Source organism: Sarcophilus harrisii, chromosome 5 (genome assembly GCF_902635505.1).
Source record: "Sarcophilus harrisii chromosome 5, mSarHar1.11, whole genome shotgun sequence".
In the NCBI taxonomy this organism is placed as follows: domain Eukaryota; kingdom Metazoa; phylum Chordata; class Mammalia; order Dasyuromorphia; family Dasyuridae; genus Sarcophilus; species Sarcophilus harrisii.
Window position 1 is genome coordinate 167,778,480 of NC_045430.1, and position 24,564 is coordinate 167,803,043.

The following is a 24,564-nucleotide window of genomic DNA, read 5'->3' on the forward strand; positions in this document are numbered from 1 at the left end:
CTTTAGTTAATGGGTATCTCTGCAATTTCCAATTAAAATTTCAGCTGTAATATTTGTGTACATAAAGGTTCTTTTCCTTTTTTAAAAAATCTCTTTGGGACACATATCAATAATACTATCGCTGGCTCAAAGATTATGCATGGCTTTATAGACTTTTGGGCATAGTTCCAAACTGCTCTTCAGAATGGCTGAATCAGTTCAAAACTCAACTATTAATGCATTCGTGTCTCAATTTTCCCACACATTTGTTATTTTCCTTTCTTATCATATTAGCTAATCTTTTAAGTATGGGATAGTACCCCAGAATTGTCTTAGCTTGTATATTTCTAATCAATAGTAATTGAGAACACTTTTTCATATGACCATAGACAGCTTTGATTATTTCATCTGAAAACTGTCTATTCATGTCTTTTAACCCATTTCCTTTATCAGTTGGGGAATTACTTGTATTCTTTTGATTTATTTTTCTGTATAATTGAGAAATGAGGCCTTTGTTAGAAAAACTTGCTGTAATTTTTTTTCAGTTAGCACAATTTATAGTATTTCCTCTTGTTTAACATATTTTTCCTTTTACCCTCTCCAGTCTCAAAAAAAAAATATTTTGCTTCTGATACTGTCTCCCCCAATCTGCCCTCCCTTCTATCATCCCTGTCTACTTCTTATCCCCTTCCTCTCCTACTTTCCTGTAAGTTAGATACTTAAATACTCAACTGAGTCTTTTATTCCCGCTTTGAGCCAATTCAGATAAGAATTAAATTCAAGTGCACTCCTCCAACTCCTATCTTCCCTTGACTTTAAGTGCTCTTTCATGCATGTTTTATGTGACAAATTACTCCATGCTATTTCTCTCTTTCCTCTTCTCCCAGTGTGTTCCTCTTTATTACCCCTCAATTTTATTATTTCAGATATTATCCCCTCATATTCAACTCCCATCCATGCCCTCTGTTTATGTATACTCCTTTTAACTTCCCTAATAAAGAGAAAGTTCTTAGGGTTAAAAGTTATGTAGAAATATAGCTTATTGAATCCCATAGGATTTCTCTTTCCTATTTACTTTGTTATGTGCTAGAATCCTAGTGTTAACTCAATGGAATTGATAGAAACAGTGCTTTTGTGCTTGGGTTTACATCTTTGGAGTTTACACCTTTAAGAGTTTACACATTAGAGCTCACACCTTTAAGACAGTTACATATTAGAGCTCACACTTTTGGAGTTCATAAGTATGGGAGATTCACAAAGTTAACTTTGTAACTTTGTGAATTCAAACCTCCCATAATCTCACTCTCAGAAGAGGAGTCCACCTTTGAGTTTACACTTCTAAAAGAGCATAAAAAGAGAGTTAGTGAAATGAGTTCAGTTCGGGAGATTGACAAGCTAGAGACTGCAGTCAGACAGAACGAAGGATTTGGAGGAGTAGAACCAAGATTTAGAGGGAACTAGAGGCGACAAAGGACAAGGTGCAAGAGCTCTTGGGACCAAGCAGAGAGACAGGCTTCTAAGAAAACTAACCGGGCTATTTTGGAAGAGACAATAAAAGACTGTATTTAAATCCCTGGCTGGGTTTGAGGTGATTATTACTTTGAACTGAAATTAAGGCTGTCTCCAGAACCTCCCTGAGAAACCTGCTCCCAGAGAGAACGATCATATTTTAGAAAAAGAACACCACAGTTATGCTTCTCTTGAGTTGTGTATTTGAAAGTGAAATTTTCTGTTCTATAAATGTAAGGGACACTGCCCCAAGCTTCAGGCCTTTTTTACTTCTGTTCTCAGAACTCATTTTGGGTGTCTGTCAAGTTTTCAGTTCTTCCAAAATGTATAGTCTGAAGCGAAGTGTCTTTGCCCCTCTCCTGGACTGTGCTCTGCTCTGTGAATGACCACAAGCACTCTTTTCTGTCCTGGACCCAGGAAGGATCGCTGTTCTACTGTGGCTGGAAACTTTTCATGTGCTAGTAGTGCTCTTTCTCACCCTGGGACGGTGATGTATGACCAGGATCCACATATGGTCAATACAACAGAATACTGCACCCAAGTCCAGCAATGGGGCCCTTGTAATCCCCTTCTGACTAATTATCTGATCCCCACCCTTGCTGTTTAGAAGCCCCCTCTCTCACCCCTGATTCAGTCACCTTCAAGGTCTGCTCCCAGTTTGTTGAGGGCATATCTTGCACTGGGCTGGGCTGCACTTTTAGACATTGTGATGGACCTTTCCTTTTGACTTTATAAATTTTCTTCCCTTCCATCCTTTTGTGAGTTTTGTCACTACAAAATTCATTTTAGGGAATTATTCAAAGTTGTTCAGAGAGAAATTTGTGTGTGTGTGTGGGGGGGGGGAGCTCGGGTGAGTTTCTGACTTTTCCCCACCATTGTGCCTTGAATGTTTCCTCTGAAAACCTATATATTTTACTTTTTTAAAAAATGATCTGAGAAGAGGTCTCAATCAAATTGCTATAGGAATTCATGGCACCAAAATCATTTAAAACCTCTGGACTAGAGGATCTAAAAGTCAATTTAATCAGTATTTTCAAAGTGCTCATTCTATATGTAAATACTCTGCCAGGTACTGGTGCTACAAAGACAAAAAAGACTGAGTGAAATAGTTTCTTTCCTTTGAGGAACTTACATTCTATTCTAATGAAATGATGGGTACAGACATAAATATATTCAGGATAGTATGAAGAAGGAATAAGCACTAATAATTGAGGTGAGGGAAAAATCGTGGAAGATTTCATAGAGGAAGTGGCATTTGATCTGAGATTTGAGGGATAGAAATTCTGAGAGACAGAATATAATCCAACAAGCATCTGTTAATTAGTCACTATGAGTAAAGCACCGTGAAAGGCACTGGAAATATAATAAAAGCTGTTCCTAACCTTAGATACATTCTCTGAGGGAAGATATAATACAAAAACTGATGTAAAGAGATGTCTGTGGTCACTGTAAAAAGAATCCAAAAGACATTGAATTCTGGGCATAAGGGGAGAGCTCCATGAATGTGAGAGATGGAGTCTTGAATATGAGGAACTAGTAACCTAGTCTGACTGGAATACAAATTACATGAAATCAAGTAATGAGAAATAAGGCTCACAAAATTTGTTGGAGTCCAACTGTGAAGGGCCTTAGATATCACCATGAGAAATTTATGTTTTATATTGAGGCAACGGGGAGCCACAATAAGGATCTGAACATTAGAATGATATGGTCAGACCTGTGCCATAGGAATATTAAGAAATATTTTGAATAAGGGAGAAAGTAGAAGCAAACAAAACAAAACAAAAACCAATTATTCTTAACAATATTTCAGGAGAGAAGTAATGGGGGTCTGAATTAGGATGCTGGTCCCATGGGATTAGGGGAGGAGTTGGATCACAGAATCAAAGGTGGAAGGGGCCTTTTAGACTGACAAGTCTCAAGTCATTTTACAGATGAGAAAATGGACACTCATTTGCTTAAAAAAAAAAACTTGTGTAGGACCACAGGACTAGAAATTAAGGCAGTCAGGGTTTGAGCTCATCTCCATGATTCCACTGTTCTATCCACTCCACTCCACTGCTCCACTGCAATGTTGGAAGAATTTTGGGACCTTTGAAACCCCGATTTTGTGTATGTACATAATTCTATTTGGGATACGCTAAAGAGAAACAATAAGGATGGCCTGTCCTGACTAGGAAGAACTCTTCTTCCATGGGTGTTAGAATTTTGTACTTTAAAATCCCCCTTTAGGATTTAAAGAGAAATTGCCTAGGCATCCCTAATGATAATGATAAGATTACAACCTCTAAAAGTTGTAGTGTCTACTCTTTCAGTTGGAGGATTTAAGTCTTTAGGTCCTTTTATCTCAGGAATCCTGAGTTCAGAAAACAAGGAATAAAACTTTTCAGGCTCAACAATAAACAACTCAAAGGAAATTAATTAGTAATTGTGTTATAAAGTAATTTTCTTGAATTTTGATTACTAAAGTAGAAAAAAATGAATCTAAACAGAAAGATTTAAATATATTGAATGCTGACTCACTCTTATTAAATATCTCTCCTCTTTTTCTAATATATATGTAAAATATGTCACTTGATATTTTCATGGTCTCAGCACATTTGTATATTTGGCAATTAGATTTATTTGAAATATCAATAATCAACACTTCAATTTGGAATCAATGCAAAATCATATGTTACATGTGCCCAATCCTCTATTTCTCCCATACTTTGAAATCCCCAGGACAAGCCTTGGCACTTTTTTTTGCAAAATATGAAAACTGAATTATTTGATTTCTAAAAATTCTGGCAGATTTAGTACTTCATGTTGATGCTATTGGGGCCTTTAAAAAAATCTGCTCTATCCACTATACCAACTACCTGCCCCATTTGGGTTTTTTTTGATACAGATACAAATACAGAGTGATTTGTTATTTCCATCTCCAGCTCATTTTACAGACAAGGAAACTGAGGCAAATAGGGTAAGTGACCTACCAAGGTCATATGTCTGAGACTGGATTTTAATTCAAGTCTTCCAGATTCCAGGCCCTGTGCTATACTTGGCTCCCCTACTTTAACTCTTTAAGAATGTCTGGGAAACCATTGAAACTGCATTCCTCTCCCTATTTTCAATATGCACTTAGCTCTTCTCAGTTGGAAGGGTTATAATCTCCATGACTCCATACTCATTTTGAATCATAAAGCTTTTGGAATTTTGAAGAAGAAAAATAGAAATTTGACAAATTAGCTAGAATATGAAAAGCATGAGAAGCTAAAATGTTAAAAGTAAGGTCAGTTTAGCTTTACTTGAATTATATTTTTTTTTAAAAATACAAGAATAATGAAAGTTATGTTTAAAAGCAAATAGATCTGTAAGCTCCTTTTGAATTTTTCTGAAAAAAGATAGACACTATTAAAAGATAATCTTTTCCTCCCTATTGTTGTATGTTTTTCTTAGGATTTATTCCAACAAAATGGTAAGAATGACATTAATGTATAAGAATAAGGACACAGAAATGATTACTCTTTACAAAAGATTTATTGAAACTTGTTTAATTTTCTTTCAAATATTCTATTAAACATACTATACAAAATACAGTAAAATGCACTTTTCCCATTTCAAATAAATATATTCTAACTTTTGTAGAAATTTTATAATTTGTGTAACCCCAGTGTCTTAATTGAAGTAATATAGCAAAAAAAAAAAAAAAATCTCTAATCAAATAATATTTAATTTACTGAAATTATTTATACTCCAAGTATGTCACTGAATAATAAGAATAGTATATTCTACAGGTTGAGGACAGTAATAAGTGTTTGAAAATGTGCTAGTTCCATATAAAGCCATAGTTTGGAAAGGTATAGCTCTCAAGTCATACAGTATAAACTTGGTTAAGTGGAAACTGTCTTGTTAAAAATTTTCTGGCGACAGGATCATATTCTGAAAAAACAAACAAACCTGTTGCCTGTTTATCACACTGGTGACTCTCCAAAGCTATGATATTTAATACTTATAAAATAAATGGTGGAATTTAAAAAATCATCTTAGGAAAGACTAAAAGGTGCTGTGCAAAGGCAATATTGTCCTTTTCACAATTGTTTTACCATTTACTAGATTGAAATCTACTAAAATATACAGACTTAACACAAAAACAATCATTTACAAACATCCCTGATCAACTTTTAAGACATTGGGTTAGTTCTTTTTTTTTTTTTTTAAAGTGGTAAAGTTCATTTTAGAAACTACAGAAAGTCACATTTAATTAGTAACCAACACAGAATATTCTGCTGTAGAATCTTTTCAACATCATCAAAATAATTCACCATCCAAGAGTAAGGATCATTAGTATTACCTTCCTATATTAGTAATTAATCAGTGCTTTTTAAACTAAATAGCCTATGGATGTAAGTCAAAATTTTATCATAGTTAACTCCCAAACATAACTACATCTACAAACAATAAAAATCTTATACAATACAGTCTAAAAGGCCAATGTAGTTCCCCCAACACTATAAAGGAGGTGTTTGTTCTTTTTAAAGCTGAATAGTCAGTTCTAGTATACCTAGTATGATATGAAATCCTTTTCTCCTTGATTAAGGAAGCAGAAAATCAAGTCTTCGGGTATTCTTTTATGGAGATATTTCATAAACAGATGGACAAAGTATTGTATTTAAAAAAAAAAAAAAAAGTCCGATCCAAGAATTTTGTGGCCTCATCTTCTTGCATTATCTACAGCTCTTCCATTTCAAAGTGTGTATTAAAGCTGTTTGCCATGGTTGTATGTTCAAAGATCCTGGATAGACTTGGTTTCAGTAGCTCCACTGAATGACATGACAGGTGCTGTGAGGTGTCATTCTTCAAGGACATCATTTGATCTGTCCCAGGATCTCTTCTGTCATAATACAAAGCCCACAGCAGGGTAATAGTGAGAATCATTGCCAGAATCTGAGTAACTCCAATAGAGATACCCAAGAATCTTAGAACTTGCAGTTGTTTGGTTCCTCTCAAGAAGGTGTACATTTTTTTCCCACAACCCTGTAAAACAAAATGTGATTAAAATGATGTAATTAAAATCATTTGGGATGTGTCTCTTGCAAAACTTTTTAAAGACAGCATGGATTTTGCATTAGTTAACATGATCAAATGCTGTTTGTACATCCAAATCGTTTAAGAAATTAGTTTACTTTGCATGATGGTATGTAAGACAATCAAACATTCTGACTAACAATCAATTAAAAAGTTATTTATTAAGTATGTACTATGCTCCAGGCAATCAGCTAGGCAATAATGTTTCAAAGGAAAAAAAAAAACATAGGCTTCAAAGAACATACATTTATATTGACAATATATACATAAATATATACAGAATTTATAACTGTTTTGTTCTATATTTTTTCCACATGAAAAATCAGCCTTTTCACTTTTACTGACAGTGTGAAATGAAATAAGCATTTATTATGCAGCTACTAAATATAGTCAATACTCTTTTTGCCACTATTCTCAAAAAAACATCACAGCTTTTCCTAAACCACTACATTTGTAGTAAGAGATCAAATCTCAGCTTTTGCTATTAGGCTATGTCCCTAGAAGGAGAGACAAAGTGAACCTTAGGGAAGGAATTAAACTGGTCGTCAGCTACTGCTTTGAGCAATACTGGCAGTCAAGAATAGAGGAATCAGGCAATTCTACCTCTTAGTTGCTATTTATGCAAACATGATCAAGAGCTACTACTATACTATGCAATTCATGCCAATGGGGGGAGGGGGAATAATTTGTTTAAATCTCAAAATGTCAATGAATGCACTGAAATATGCTTCTTTTACATATGTATAACCAATATACACAGGAAGAATTACCAATGTCATCTTATAGGTCATTTCACACAAAAGCTCTTAAATAGGTACAAGGCTGGGAAGGAGCATAAAATACATTAACATAGATTATACAAAAATCATTCATGTATAACTTCAGGTTATAGCCAGTAATATCTACAAAGATATACACTCAATGACTTCATTTGTACCAAGCTGAACCTCCAGGCATATTCAATCTTATCAGGAGCCTAGCCTAACAACCACCAGGAGGATAGGGAGGAAAAACACTTAACTCACTGTCAATAATCTACTAAATAATACCTATTTAACAAGTGTTTGCTGAAAGTCTATTTATCTTCCCAAACCCTAAGACTTTAGGTTACTATTTTTCTATGTGAAGGAACTAATTTTCATTTTTTCAAAGCAGTATAAAGGGCTCTGGGGAAGACAAGCCATCATTTATTATTCTCTGCTCCTTGAAGCGGATCATGACAGTCCAAGATGTAAGCAACCAGCTTGAAAATATAGAAGGTAAGGATTCAAGATCATCTACTGCGTATGGAGTTTTTCTATTTTTCTACACCAAGAATAAAACAAACATTTTGGCCCTAAATCAGAGTTACATTAGACCATTTTAAAAAGGGCAACTAGAACAGTTGAAGCACAAATTTTTAGAAACCTGTTAGTTTTTTGTTTGTTTGTTTGGGAGGCAGAGTTTTTTGACCAGGAATTATGGAATAACAACTAATATTTCCAATAAAAAAGCATTTTATAAAAGCTATGATGTCTTCTTAAAAGTCTTGTTACTATATCTTTAAAAAATAAGTTTGCATTGATATCTTTTTCCCCAGTATCTTTCCCCCATCTCTCCCATAGTATACAACAAATATTTTTAAAGACAAAAAAGAAAAAAAATGGAAAAAATGAGTACCAAATGAATAATACATTGAAAAAGTTTGAAAACATGAACAATGTGTAATACTTATGGACTTCTCACACACAGAAAGGAGGGGAGGTGGGAATTATTTTTTCATATTACTTCATTTGAAAACGTGCTAAATCTTTATAATTTTGCTATATTTATTTTGAATTTATGTGTGTGCTATGTTATAGTGTTGGCTACAATTACTTTACTCTGCATCATCAGCTCATGTAGATTTCCCCATGTTTCTCTATGTTCATCATTCCTTATGGTGCAGTAAAATTCCATTACATTCATTATGTTATAAGATATTTAGCCATTCCCCAGTCAATGAGCAATGACACTGTTTCTATTTAGTTACAATCAAAAAATTGCTTCTAGAAATATTTTAATCGAGGGCTTTATTGTGGTATAAGCCCTAAAATGGAGACTGTCTTCCCTTCTTCAAGCTTCCCTCTTTTCATTATTTCTCTTGATATTCAAAATCTTTAGATTTGTTTCCCAAATGAATTTTGTCATTCCATTAAGTATCCCCTTGGTAATTTGATATTTTGGTAGCATTGTCATTTTTATTGAATCGAATCTATTCAAATATTATGAATTTTACTCACTTTCCTTGCTGAATTACAAATTGTTTTCCAAAATGGTAGTACCAATTTATAGTCCCACCAATAGTGCACTAGTGTACCAATTTCTTTGTCTTGTAGTATTGCTCATTGGTAGCATTTACAATTGACAGCTAAGTAATGCAGTGGATAGAGCACTGGGCCTGCAGTCAGGAAAACTTGAGCTTAAATCTGGCTTCAGACACTTACCAGCTTTGTGATCTTGGGAAAGTCATAACTGTTTACCTCAGTTTCCTGATCTGTAAAATTAGTTGGACATGACTGAACAACAACAAATCAAGTTATAGTAGGGATAATGGGCATCCTATGTTTATTAATTGTTTATATATTTTGAATACTAAACTCTATAGAGATTTGTATTAAAAAAAATTTTCCCCCAATTCAGCTGCTTCTCTATCACATGTGCATTAAATTTATTTGTGCATAAGCTTTCAATTTGATACAACCAAAGGTACCTATTTTGCCTTTAATAAGGTCCTTTTATTCTTGTTGGATTAAAACTACATCTGCTACTTCTAGTTTAAGAAGTATGTGATCAGCTTCTGTACTTATATTTTTACAGTATGATTTGAATATTAAATTCATGTATCCATTTTATTTTATTTATTTTCATGTACCCATTTTACAATGTCTTATGGGATATAATGTAAAACCTATGTCTATTTTCTGCAAGAGGTTTTTGTCAAAAAATGGAGATCTTTCCAAGGGAAATTGTGTGGCTCACCTTATCAAACACTGTGAAATTAAGTTCCACGGATCTATCTCTCTCTCTTTTTAACCTTTCCCAGATGGTTTTGATGACTGCTACTTTATAAGATCTAGAAGTCTTTCTCCTCTTCATGCTTACTTTTTTTCATCATTTCTCTTGATATGCAAAATATTTAGTTCTGCTATTCTATCAAATTCTATAAAGTATCTTCTTGGCAATTTGATTGATACTTGGATGATATTATCATTTTTATTATATTGGCATAGCCCATCCATGAGCACTGAAAAGTCCTCCAGCTATTTAAATTGTTCTTTATTTCTTTAAGGGGTACTTTGTAATTTCATCTACACAAGTCTTTAGAATGCTTTGGTAGGTCAATTCCTAGATACTTTATGTATTTCCTAGTTATTTGCAATGGGATTTCCCTTGCCATTATTTCTTGTGCTTTGTTGTTATTAAAAAAAATTGATTTTTGAGGATTTATTTTGTAGCCTGGAATTTTGCTGAACTTATTAGTTCTCAAATAGTATTTTTGCTGATTCCTTGGGATTTTCCAAGTATACTATCATATCAGCAAAGAATGCTTTATTTCTTCTTTATCTATATTTAAACCTTTAATTTCTTTCCCTTGTTTTATTGCTGTTGGTAACTTTTTTCAGAATTATGTTCAATAATAGTAGAGAGATTGGATTTTCTTGTTTTACTTCCCTATTTATTAGAAAAGGTTTTAGTGCATCGTCTACAAATGTTTGCTTTTGCTCTTTGACAGATGCTTTTTATCATTAAAAGGTCCCTCTTGCCTACACTTTATAGAATTTTAGAATAAATAAGAATATTTTGGCAAACCCATTTTCTGTATCTCTTAAGATAATCATTTTGTTTGGGTTTTTTTTAATAGTTAGGTTGAATGTGGTTCCTAATATTGAACCATCTTTGCATCCCTGCTACAAATCCCATTTGGTTATAATGAATAATTTCTAAAATAAATCACTGTAATCTGTTTAATAGAATTTTGTTTTCAAATTTTGAATCAATGTTCATTAATTTTATTGTCTTATAATATTTTGTTGTTTTATCCTTCCTTGATTTTCTGGATTAATGAGACCACATTTGTTTCATAAAAGAATTCTGATAAGAGTACTTCCTCAATTTTTGAGAACAATTTTTATAATATTGGTATTAATTATTTTTTAGAAGTTTCATAGGATTCCCCTATAAGTCAGCTTGCTTTGACTCAGTTATTATTTAAGGTTTCATTGTTAAGTCTCAGTTTGAATTTGTGCCTTTTTTGGTCCTCAAACAAATATCTATCTTGTTTTTTTATTATGTGGTCTATAAAGGATGTTTTTATTGGTTTGCCTTATAATATTTACATGTAATAACATGAGATGATCAGTTTTTTCTGAATGTTCCAAGTGGTGCTAAGAAATACATATATTATTCTCTCTGAAGATACATACATCTTCTAGTTTTAGTTTACCAGCAGTTTGTTCAAGTCCTCATTTTCTCTTGAGTTTTTGTTAGTCATATCCAAAACTGAGAGACATTGAATATTCATGTCACTGCTGTGTTAGTGTTTGCCTTCTTGTAGTTCAGTTAGTTTCCTTGTTTATCATTATTTTTTAAAATGTTTTGCTTTGTCAAATAGCAGGAGTCCAAGTCTTGCTTTTATGGATTCACTTGATTTGTAGTAAAAAAAAAAAAAAAATTCAGTCTCCCAGGTTTATTTGTTTAGCTTGGCAAAATATGTTTTTTATATGCAACAGATGATGGGGCTTTGTTTTTTCATTTGTTTATCTGCCATTTTTTCATTTTATTGGATTTTTTTCAAGTTATGATTTTTCTCTCTTTTGTTGTAAGTACAATACTGTGTCTCTTTAGTTATTTTAACTTAATGAGTTAAATGAGTAACTCATTTAACTAAATGAGTTAGAATAACCCTGTTCCCATTGTCTCTCTTTCACTCCCAATTCCCCAGTTTATTAAGTTTTTAAATGTTTCTTTTTTTCCCCCTTGCCACAGAGGATTTCTGTCTTACTCTATTCACTGTCCATCTTCCGTCTATATATCCACTAGACCCTCATTCCCTGGTTCACAGTTCAGATAATTATTTAGTTCTTATTCTCTGTATTCTTTACAGAACCAAAACTACTAAGACACCTGTGCTGACAACTTCCCTCAAAGCAGTTTCTGCTCCTATCTTGCCTCTTCATTTCCAAAAAATCCAATTCTGGTAGATGACAGAAGATGCTACCTTATGGAAGGACCCTTCCCAAACATCACTTTCTTTCTCCATTTACCTCAAAATCTTTAATTTGAGATTATGCCCTAATTTTTTCCAGGGCTAATTTCTTCCCAGAAATCTATTCCTGAGGCAAGACAAGTAGCCTCAAATTGCCAAATTCTTACAGACCACATGCAATACATATCACTTTTTAATTTCTCTCTTCACTCTAGAAAAACTCATCAGAAGCATCACCCATCTCTTTTCAGTCTCATTCACCTCCCTGCAAGATCTTCTCTTCTTAAGAGACCACAGGAATCACCTTCCCCTCAGTCCTCTAACTTTCTAGGCACATGATTAACAAGTAATTTAATCCCACCAAAAATATTAATATGTAAACAAGGTGATTCATAATTTTGTCGTAATTTGTCACAGATTGTTTTCCAAGGAAATTTTATAAGATAAGAAATCTTTCCTTGATAAAATTTGTTTTTCACTTTCTCAAACATTGGCTTATTAAGTTCTATTATTCTATTTCTAGGTTTTTAAAAACAAATACCAGATGACTTTGATGACTGCTGCTTTATAACATAATTGCAGATTTGAAAGATTCTTGAGAGTGTACTCAGAGCTCTATTGTCATCTTCAGGATTCAACATTTTTCAGAGTGAGACCAATGGAAAAGGAAGGATTTGGGGACAGATTATACAAGATAAAGACAGAAACTGCTTTGAGATTTGCCCAGAATGAGTACCTTGGAGACTTAATGATGAAAACCTAAATAACATAGGGGTCAAAGAAAATAGATTCACAGGACAATGCCAACAAAAAAAATCAAAGAGTAATTAGAAGCCATACTAGGAAATCATTCTCAAAAACTGAGAAAACACCCTGTTAAGAATGTTTTTGTGAGACAATATATTCCTACTACTTCAACCAGAAAATGCAGCAAGAAAAGTGTAAGTCTATAATATTATTGATACATTATTGACTCAAAAGTTTTTAAACAAAATCCTGTCAAACAGACTAAAGCAATTTATCTTCCAAATCATTCATGAACGAGTGGGATTTATGCCAGAATGTAAGTATAGTTCTACATTAGGAACTATAATGAACACAATCTTATTAAAAGCCTAGACATCTAAAAGCAAAAATCATGAAATAGTAACATATTAGAACTGTTTTCAATAAATATGGGACTTAAAGAAGGATGCTTACTGATATTTGACATAATTCTGGAAATGCTACCAAGAATAATAAGACAAGAGGAAGAAATTAAATACTTGGAAAATTGTATGGAATTGGCAAAGAAACTAAGACAACTAATAGCTTCAGCGAATTTTCATGTTACAAAATAAACCCTTAAAAATCAACAGAATTTCTATATGATAATTACAAAATTCATTTGGAAAAGCAAAAAATCCTGAATATCAAGGAAGATGATAAAAACAACTAAGTATAAAGGGATAATGGGACTTCTAGATCTCAAATCATGTTATAAAACTATAGTCATATAAGTTATCTGATATTGCTTTAAAAATAGAGCAACTGATCAATGGAACTCAATTAACATAGTGTTTGACATTACCTAGGATCAGACATTACCTAGGAAAGAATTCCACAGTTGATAAAATATCCTGGAAAAACTGAAAAGTAACCTGGAAAAAAGAGGATAGACTAACACCTTATACTATATATCACAAGATGTTCTAAATAATTATACATGACAATATTTAAGATCATACTATAAAAAGTTAGAACAGAAGTTGATCATACATTTCTGATATCTATATCTCAGATTGCATAATGTATTATTAACCCAACAAATGATGGAAACACTCATAAAAATTAGATAACTTTGGCTAGATTGAACTAACAAGAAACAATTTACACACTTTTCATAAAAAAGGAAACAGGGCAGTTCGATGCTTGAGTGGATAGAGTACCAGCATTGGAGTCAGGAGGACCTGAGTTCAAATCTGAACTAGGAGACTTAATACTTATTAGCTGTGCATCCCTAGGCAAGTCATTTAACTCCAACTGCCTCACGGAAATATAAAAACAAATAATAAATGTATTTAAAACTTAACCATTCCATAACAGTTTGTCAAAAAATATGAACAGTTTTCAAAAGAAAAAATGCTTCAAATTTCTGATGATAGAAATGCAAATGAACAATGGAAACAAAAGATGGCAATATTTAATGTGGGAGGATAGGATCACTAGTACATTGTTGGTAGAGCTGAGAATTCATGCAAGCAATTTGGAATTATGCAAAGTGCAAACAAATTTCTATATCTGTGACTCACAGATTCTCTTTTCTAGATTTATATCCAAGGAAATCACTGATAATCACTACTTACACCAAAATACTTCTAGTAGCACCTCTTGTAACAGCAAGTAATTGGAATAAAACTAGATACCCATTGATTATAGAAAGGCTTAAAATATCATGGTACATGAACTGAAGCAGAGTAAAGTAATATAAAATAACTAAAATAATGTAAATGGAAAGCAAACTACATTTAAAAAACAAAAATAAAGGTACTGAACATTTTAAAACTTTTTCAATGTATCAATTAGTTGTGCTGATATTTCCTCTTTTGTTTTAAAAAAAATTACCATTTGCTACATGGGATGGATCTCTGGGAAAAGCAGAAGGGCATACTGGGGAAAACTGTGAAAATGTAAAAACAGACATCAATAAAAACATTTTAAAAATATTAAGGCTATGTGTATATATTTTTGTGAGTTGACGATCTGAGGCAAAGGAGGTAGAAGTAAAAAGACTTCTGGATTTGGAATGAGAGGATCTATATGTGCAAAGAAAAAGTGAAAACAAGCCATTTTTCCAATCTATATTTGTTCAGGGAGGCACAAAAGAGATCTACAGAAAATGGAGTGAGGTTATTGGACTACTGAATGCTAGGGAAGAGAAAGAAAATCATCTCTGAAGAAACTGCAAAACTGCCTAGATTTCTTAGAAACAAAAAACAAAAAAAAAAGGAAAAAATCCACAGATTACCTCCTAAAAGAAACCCTAATACAAATATTTCCAGAAACATTATAGTCAATAGTACACAATTTAGCAGCTATCACCATGAAATGGAGGAATTTTAAACAGAGGAGTTAAAAGAAACATAGAGGTAATATAGATATTATATAGATATAGATAGAGATAAAACAAGGATAAACTGCTTTCAGTTAGATATGATGTGTTCCCCTCTGAACCATAGAGTTTTCAGAAGTCATAGAGGGACTTGAATTAGAAGACGCTATGGAAAATCTTGACAAAAGGGTAGAATAACACACAAGGAGGAGATAATGAAAGAAAGTTTTAGGAAAATTCTCACATAATCAGGGTACAAAAAAAGACATATATACAAACAAGGAGGAGGAAGTGGAGACAACAGCTGAAATGAACCTCATTTTCATCTGATCAGAAAAAAAGAATATGTACAAAAATTGGCTACAAAAATACATTTCACTCAACAAAAAATAGAGAAAGAGGAGGAGGAATTAAAAGGGAGAGAATATTAAGAAAGGGAACAATCTTAAACAAAATAAACTCTAAGGACATGCAGTAATATTATACTTCTCTTTGAAATGGAAAATATTTTGAGGCAGTGCCTATAAACTGAGGAATGGCTGTAAAAGTTATAGCATATAATTGTGATGGAATACTATTTTAAGAAATGATGGAGATAATTTTACTGAAACCTGGCAAGGCATGTATGAACTAATGCAGAGTTCATAAAAATTAGGAGAATTTACAATGACAATATGATAAAGACAAACAACTTGGGAGGAATTAGAAACTCTAATCAGTGTAAAAAACAATATTACTTCTACAAGATTAAAGAAAAAACATGTTACTACCTTCTGATAGAGCAAGGAAGGATCCAAAATACAGAATAAAATATGGGTCAATACAGAAGTTTGTTTTGCTTGACTATACATGTTTATAACAGGGGCCTTGTTTATATATGGTCAATACAGAAGTTTGTTTTGCTTGACTATACATGTTTATAACAGGAGTCTTGCTTTTGTTTTGGTTTCAACTGGCAGTTGAGAATATGTTTCCTGACTAAAAAAATAAAATATAATTTTAAAAAAATAAACTGTGTGACCCTGAAAAAGTTACTTTAAATTCCAGGTGTTTCAAGTCTTCATTGATAAAAAGAGAAGATTAATTTTGATGATTTAAAATGACCCCCTTCAAAATTCTATGCTTCATTCTGGCAAGCCTAAAACATGAGTAAAAGAGAATTTTGAAAGAGACAATAAAAGTTAAAAGAAAAAATAAGGAAGTACAAGGAAGGAAAAAACAAAGAAAGGTAAATGGAAAAAAGGAAGTATATTAGCATACCACTGGTAACTGGTTAAAGTGCCCTCCAGGTACCACAGCTGGTTTGCTGTTGCAACAGTATAATTCAGTTCTTGAAAGGGAAATTAATATACAACCATTTCATCTGTACTAAAATCAGAATGTCTTATTCTAATTGGAGCTAAATTATTCTTCTCAAGTTAAAGCAGAAATTTTCTAGAATGAATGGTCTTAGTTAAAAAAAAAAGAAAAAAACAGTTAGTAGGGAGACTACTTTCTTTGTAAAACTAGAAAAAAGTATGATTTATTTGAGGAACAAAAAGATCAAGAAATTCAAGTAAAATGTTGAAAAAGTAAAGCAATAATTTCAATGTATAATATTCTATAGCTAAGTCATAACAAACTATATTACAAAAAGTAGTCATCAAAACTATTTGGTACTGGGAAAAAAAACTACTAATTAAGATCAGTAGAATAGAAAAGAAAGACTCAGAAGCAAATAAACACACTAGCCCATGTTTACCCTATACAAAATTCTGGGGATAGAAAACCAAGTGAAGACCAGCCTCTGTACTCAAAGGACCTGGTATTCTACCAGTGGAAGGGCAGTGGGAGCAAAGGAGGGTTATTTATTATACATAAATGGTATCTGTGTCCATGTTATTTTGAGGAGGAAGAGTAGAATATTAATAACCAGGGGGATTAGGAAAGCTTTTCAAAACTATTATACTTGAGCTGAGACTTGGAAGAATGTAAAGATTCTAAGAAGGTGAGGATGGAATACATTCCAGATATGGAGGAAGTACTTGGTGCAAAAACTCAAAGGAAATTTGATCAATCAACAAGCACTTATTTATTCCTGATTATATGCTAGATATTGAGAACACAAAAAGAATGAAATGATTCCTATTTCCCAAGAGCTTTCATGGGCAAGACAAGTACATATCTGTCATCTATCTATCTAATCACATCCAGATCTCTACACTTTCATAGTAATGTGTAGGACATATTAGAGTGTTGAGAAGGTGACCAATCAGGAGGGTGAGGCAGGAGAACCTGAAAAAGAGGTAACTAAGAGATTGAAGAGATTGAGTTAGGTGAATAAATGTGAACAAAGAATCTACAAGATCTGACAACTGAATCAATATAAAGGGGAGAGAGACTAAGGTGAAGTAATAAATCTGAGAGAATGAAAAGTCTAGTCTGCCTTCAATAGACATAGGGAAGTTTGGAAAAAGGGGAAATGTATTGAGTTCAGTTTGGGACATTTAAATTTTAAAATATTTCTGAGATATCTAGTTTGAAATGTTCAATAAGCAAATTCAGGAAAGAACAAAAGTTCAGTTTACTTGGAGTAGAAAATAAGTTTAGGAAAGTAATGTAAAGTAAGTACCAAAAGTTAGGCTTGTATCTAGAAAAAGCTTTAAATGCCATTGAAGGTTCTTAAGTTTTATGGTGATATAGTCAAAGGTGTATTTAAAATCTTTTATAAACTGGCTGCTTCCAACCTTCCATTCTCCTTATTTAAATCTTGCTCTACCACTTAACCTTCATGGTATCATGGTCCCCTCCAAGAATGAAGGACAAAACAATAACTACAATTATAGGATCCATTTACACTGGGCCTCTTTGCTATTCCTTATGCTAGATATTCCATCTTTTGACTGGGCATTTTCTTTTGCTGCACATCCCCTTTGCCTGGAATGTTCTTCCTGCTTTTCTCTCATCTCCTGGTTTTTCTATCTTCCTTCAAATCCAGATGCTTAGTATTAGTGTCTTCCTTCTTTTAATTATCCCTAATTTATTATGTGTGTGTATATATTTATCCCGTATGTACATAGTTGTTTGCATTTTCTGTCTTCCATTAACAGCATAAGTTGTTGTTTTTGTTGTTTTTTTAATCCCTGCACTTGGTACAATTCCTGACACTTTATAGGTATTGATTTGACTTTAGCTTTAACCAAAAATTTTAAACAAATTCCATTTCTCTTTTTGTTACATCTGTGCTAGTTACTGCATTAAAAAAAAGGCAGAATAAATATCTGTTTAAAATGTACAATGCCTTTCTGGTACAAATTAAATGCATTTCTGAGTTCTATAGATTATATTTTGTATTAAAATGAGAATTTAATCTTGTTACTTTTGTAGAAAAATGCTTATCCAAGGAGAAATTTCTGATTACCAATTTAAATCTTGATTTAATCAAATGCATCCCCATACTCTATACAGTTTAACTTTCTTTTTACCTATATTTTATTGAACATTTCTAATCTTTACCAGATTTATTTTTCTAAAAATAGATTGTGTTACTATGACCATTCATCTACCAACCAGTCAGGTCATTCATAATTTTCTCAATTATTTTAGCACTTGATTCTTGATCTTCCTCTTTATACTACATCCTGCCATAACTTCTCTAACAACCTAAACACAAATTCTTTTGACTCCTTCAACATCAAAAATACTTTTGATTCTCCTTTGGACACTCATGTTCATGGTTATAACTATTAGATATTATCTTCCCCATTTCTCATAATTGTCCTACCTCAAAGAAATGGAACTTTGAAATTCTACTCTCTAATGACAATTGCTGATCCTTTCACATCTCCTGTTAAATTACTCACCAAAACTAATCTTTACCCTTAATGTCCTTATCATGATCATTTTTTAAAATCACTGCTCTTCATTCTCTCCAAATTCTACTCCAAATGACTATTTTGTTGTTTCTCACACATGGCACTCCATTCTATATGTCTGTTCCTTTTTTCAGGCCAACATTCCCTATGTCTGGAATGCATTCCTCCTCATCTTGGACTCACAGCTCTTTACTTCCTTCAGAACTTATGTGCTGTTATGGGTCAGAACACAAAACAAGGTGCTAAGTCAGTGGAATTGACAGAAACAATGGTTGTTTAGCATGAGGCTTTACAGTTCTCTAGTTCAGTATATGTACTTAGTACTTATTATATAGTTCTACAAGATTCACACCTTTGATAAGAGCATATGAGTTCGGACAAACTCAGCCAGAATCAGAACTAGGGAAGACAGAGAAGTGGTGGCAGGCTCTCCTTCGCTTCTCCACTGAAACCAAGTTCTGGAAGGCCTCCAGAAAACTAGCCGAGCCCCAACTGAAGAAGATAAGACTTTGAAGGAGACAATAAAAGATTTGGACTTTAAACCCTGGATGTACTCGTGTGGTGATTATTGAACTGAAACAAAGGCTACCTCCAGAGACCCCAAGAAAAGCTCAACAGAGGACATTTTAAAGAGAACATTACAATGTGCCACCATCTATGAAACTTTGTTCTGACTCCTAGCCCCAACTTATGTGCAGCCACCCTATAAAGTCTTATATTTATTCTGTATCTACATTTATGTACATGTTGTTTCTCCCTAAGAGAAGGGATAGTTTAATTTTTGTCTCTGCATCTCCCCCCACTGAGCACAATGTCTGGCACACAATAAACAATTAAATATTAGTTTAGTAATCTAATACCTTCGTTAGTGACAATTATACCAATTCATCTCCCTTATCTAGCCTTGACTTGGGTCTACTTAACTTATATTTGAATGAACATTGTTCTATAATTCCTTACCACCAAAAATCTTCTGATCACCAAATGCAGTGCCATTTCCCCCCCCACAATCTTCAGTCTTTGATACTATTGATACTCCTTTTTAATGGGAAAGTCCTTCCAACTCCTTGGCTTCAGAGAAAGAACATTTTTTTTTTTTAGTTACCCTCTACTTCTCTAACAATTCCTTCTCTGTTTCCTTTGCTGACTTATCCCATTGTCAGCTTCCTATTTAGGATGTTCAACAATATCCTCTTCTCTATATATAAATTTTCCCAATGAACTTATACAACGATTGAAATTGCCAGTTTGACTTAACTAGCAACTCTATGTAGAAAGTTTCAAAATCCATACCTCTAATCTTGACCTCTTCTGAGCTCCTGACCTTCATCTCTAGCAGCTTAATGAACACCTTGAACTGAGTATCTAATCAGCACTCCAAACACATTTTTTTTATTTTTTTAAATATATATTTTTTATTATAGCTTTTTATTTACAAGCTATATGCATGGGTAATTTTTCAGCATTGACAATTGCAAAACTTTTTGTTCCAATTTTTCCCCTCCTTCCCCCTACTCTCTCCCCTGGATGGCAGGTTGACCAATACATGTTAAATATATTAAAGTATGAGTTAAATACAATATATGTACAAAATATATATTGTATACATGTCCATACAGTTATTTTGCTATAGAAAAAGAATCGGACTTTGAAATAGTGTACAATTAACCTGTGAAAGAAATCAAAAATGCAGATGGACAAAAATAGAGGGATTGGGAATTCTATGAAGTGGTTCATACTCATTTCCCAGAGTTCTTTCATTGGGTGTAGCTAGTTCAATTCATTACTGCTCTGTTGGAACTGATTTACTCCAATCATATTTAAAATTGAATCCAACACCCCTCCCCTTAAACTTCTTCCCCAAATATCTCTCATTTCTAATCATTTACTAAATCCTACTAATTATACTCATCATATATATTGTCACTCACATTAGTTCCTTCCTTTCTATTTTGACTCTTATCAAAACTTTATACCATTCATTAAGACTATTACAACATATTTTCTCACCTCAAAACCCCCCTTTACCATAAATACTAATATCCTAGAATAATCTTCTTTGTATACAGATATGGTTATAACAATCTTATGACTATAATCTTCATGGCTCTTGATTGACTCTAATGTTGTTTTTAATGTGATTCTTCATGATTGGAGAGGCCATTCATACCTCCAATGTGTTTTGGTGAAGCCATACTTTTCCTTCTTGGACTGATGCTCAGTGTTCCTGTGTGGCATAAAGCCTCTGTCAGATGTGTATTCTCTCCCAAGTATATGGGCATAGTCTATGGTCCCGCCAAGTACTGTTCCCAGATGATTTCAAGTAATCTTTGCGAGTGGTGCATTGATCATCCTCTGGGAACTCTAGTTTAGATGCTGCTTTTTTACCCACAAGAGGAAAAGAACAAGCTTTACCATTTTTCTTTTAGCTTAGAGTCCAAAAGCTTAACTTTAGCTCTTTTAGCAAACCCATCCTATATCCAATATCAAACTATGGAAATGCTTTAGAAGCTTTTCTCCATGTAAAGAAAATCTGCCAGTTTTCAAAGAATTGACTAATATAGATTTTTCCTATCCAAGTGGAAAATTTTTACTTCCGGAGGTCAGCTCCTTGGGAACAGAGATCAGTCAGCCAGTTAGGTAATGCCTGCAGGCATTAAATCTGTTATTTTAACCTTCCTGTTTACCAGAATTAGAAATTTTGTGCCTACCTCTCCCCCGTTCGATTTGGGATTAGAAAGTCCTTGCAAACCTATTTAATTTTGGATTGCTAAAATGAAAAAGAAAAATGGCTCTGAAGATAACCTGAGTTCAAATCTCATCTCTGACACTTAAAATAATGTTGGGCATCTCACTTAATTTTATCGGGTCTCACTTTTCTCAATTATAAAATAAGAAAGTTAAATCAAAGATCTCCAAGTCCCAGTCATCTTTCCAAATGAATCAAATATCAGGGCTTTCAGGTCTTGATTACCTCCTAATTCAAATTCTTCCCTCTTCAGGTTTGGAAAGGTAAAGCAAACAAAACCTTTGATGGGACCCACCAGGAGATACCTTTCAACTTAATCCTTTACTCTAAATTCCTGCAACAAATAGTCCTACTGTTTTTGCTTGCTCTTACTTCTGCCCACTAGAATTTAAGGTAAATGGGTAAAATCACCACGTTAATGGTATTATTTGGAAACTTGGTCTTTGCAGAATAAGCGCAAATGACTATGATAAAAGTGCCAATAAAAAAAGTTTTAAAAAGCAAAAAATGGCATTTTCTTAAACATCTACTCTATTCAAAGGTCTTACAAGGACAAAAATAAATATTCCCTTTAAGGAGCTTATATTCTAGTAGAGGATATCACATACAGATAAATAAATATAAAATATATAAAAGTAATACTATATACTTTCAAAGGGTAAACCTAGTATAAGAATTCTGAGGATGAGGAGGTAGTAAGGGGAAAATAAAGTAGAGTAAATAAAAAAGTTTGTTCTACTAACCTCCAGCTAGATGGCACAATGGATAGAGTGTCCATTTTGGAGTCAGGAGGACCCAAATATAGCATCAGACATTTACTAGATGTGTGACCCTGGCAAGTCACTTAACCCAGTATGCCTCAGTTCCTTTTTTATAAAATGAGCTGGAAAAGGAAAGAGCAAACCCACTCTGGTATCTTTGTCAAGAAAATCCCAAATGGATTTGCAAAAAGATGAACCTGATTGAAAGGACTCAACAGCAAGGACCCTACTTATGTAAATTGTGTCCCCTTTTAACCTTTGGAGGGGGCCTGAAACTGTGTTCCCCCTTTGGTGGGGGAAGTTCCTGAGTCTCAAACTCTCCCACCCTCTGGAAGGGGCCACACTCATTCATGATAAGTAATCTCATTCAATTGGAAATCTTGGCCTGGAGCATAGTCAACATCCTTTTGAGTGGCTCAAACTCCCAATTAAGTAATCTCATTCAATTTGAATTGAACTGCATCCCCATGCTTAAGAAGGCTAATAAAAGGCAATTCTGAACCCCAAATCTTTGCTAAATCCTAAAAGGATTTTGCCCACTGATGAAGATGTTTCCTTCTCAATGTAAACAGATCTTTGCTAATACCTAAACAGGACCCTGACCACTAAGAAAGCTGTCTTCTTAAAATAAATCCCCTTTTGCCATAGACTTCAGGTTTGTGGATCTGCAACATTGATCAGAAGGAATCTCTCACCTCCATTCTCCCATCTCATCATTACTAGCTCCTCCACTGCAAAGACAGAATGATAGAGGCAAAGGGACTTAATAAGGAAAACCTACTAAGTGCCTCAGTTAACAGCAAAAAGGGTTCTATTATTCAGACACAGTAAAACTCTGATCCATTATCAGTAAGTCTAAACCATTCATCTAGAAAGACATTCTTACTCCAGGAGAACTAAATATTTTAAAACAAAGGTGAACATAACGTTGAAAATATTTGTAGACTAGATCTATCCTGATAACACTGCCAAAAACACCATATATAATGATGGACTTTGAGGGAGAAACTAGCAATCATTATGGCTCAGTGTTTTGTTTTTGAAAGTAGACATGATCCAAAAAATTTTAATGATAACCATGAATGAATCTTCATTGATGTTCAGTTAAAAGTTATTAATACAAGTTTGGTAATTTTTTTTCCTTTTTCTTTTAGAGAGGTGGGGAAAGAGGAAGGTGGGAGAATAGATCTGTGATTTCACTGGCATGGAGAATTTGCAGTGAGAAGATTCCCTCTACCTATAAAGATAATTACTTGTCCTATAATTTTAAGTCTTAAAAAGTAACCTGGAGCAATGAAATATTAATTACTCTTTCTAAGGTCATTTCAGATGGACTTGAACCCCCACTTTCTTAACCAGTTTTCTATCTACAACAGCTCTCAAAACAAAAATGTATAATGCATTTATAAGCATTAGTGATCTATAATGTGGCCAGAATTAGACAAAAGGAACATTATATTAGGAAAATGAAGTAGAGTCCATGCTAAATAAATCAGAAATTTTAGTTACACTATATTTTTGCTTTGTCACTAACAAAATTACTCCATTTTTCATTCTCATTGTTTCTTTTCTTTTTCTTTTTTCTTTCTTTCTCTATTTAAAAGGCAGATAAGAACATAACACAGACCTGGGTTCTTCCCTGGTAGAAGAGAGGGAGAAGGCAGAACTGAGGGGGAAAGGGTTGACACATGGGTACAATCCTTCATCCTGCCCCCAGTTACTACTGGCTTTTTTTGGAGGGTAAGGAGAAGAAAAGGGAATAACCATTCATATGATACCTATTATGTTCCTGGAACTATGTTATATACTATACAAATATTATTTTATTTGATCCTGAGAATAATTCTGTGAAATAGGTACTGTTACCATTTCACAGTTGAAAAAACTAAAGTAGACAAAGGTTAAGTGTTGTCTAGAATCATACAGATAATAAACATCTGAACCTGGATTTGGATTAAAATCTTTCTGACTTTTAGGTCCAGCGCTCTATTTATTCACTGTGTCACTCATTGCTTCTTGATTTCTTAAGGAAAATGTTTTTTCTTAATAAGGGTTTCAGGTGCTCATTCAATCATAATGGAAAGAAAAGTTCTTGAGATTATAATTTTTCTATCCTTAGGAATCATTAATGGTTGTTTTGGGGTGAGAAAAAAACAGGAACCCATGTGGCCTTAAATTATCCACTGCATTTCTAAAACTCAACCTCCTGTGGTGAGAGGGATAGGGTGAGTGAATCTAAATTTCCTAGACAGTGTGATCCCAGAATCCAACCTAACAAAGATCAGATGGTACAGTATCAGCTCTGTGAGGTTATCTCAAGGTAATTC

The 24,564-nt window shown here is 33.4% G+C and overlaps 1 protein-coding gene across 1 annotated transcript in view; it reads right to left on the reverse strand.

Moving 5' to 3' along the window:
- Positions 1-5,671: 5,671 nt before the first annotated feature.
- Positions 5,672-24,564, reverse strand: part of TSPAN12 (tetraspanin 12) — an 89,607-nt gene continuing 70,714 nt past the window's right edge. The window contains exon 8 of the mRNA XM_003771554.3: positions 5,672-6,504. Coding sequence (XP_003771602.1) covers positions 6,199-6,504 — 306 coding nt within the window. The 3' untranslated portion in view covers positions 5,672-6,198. The remainder of the gene's footprint in view (positions 6,505-24,564) is intronic.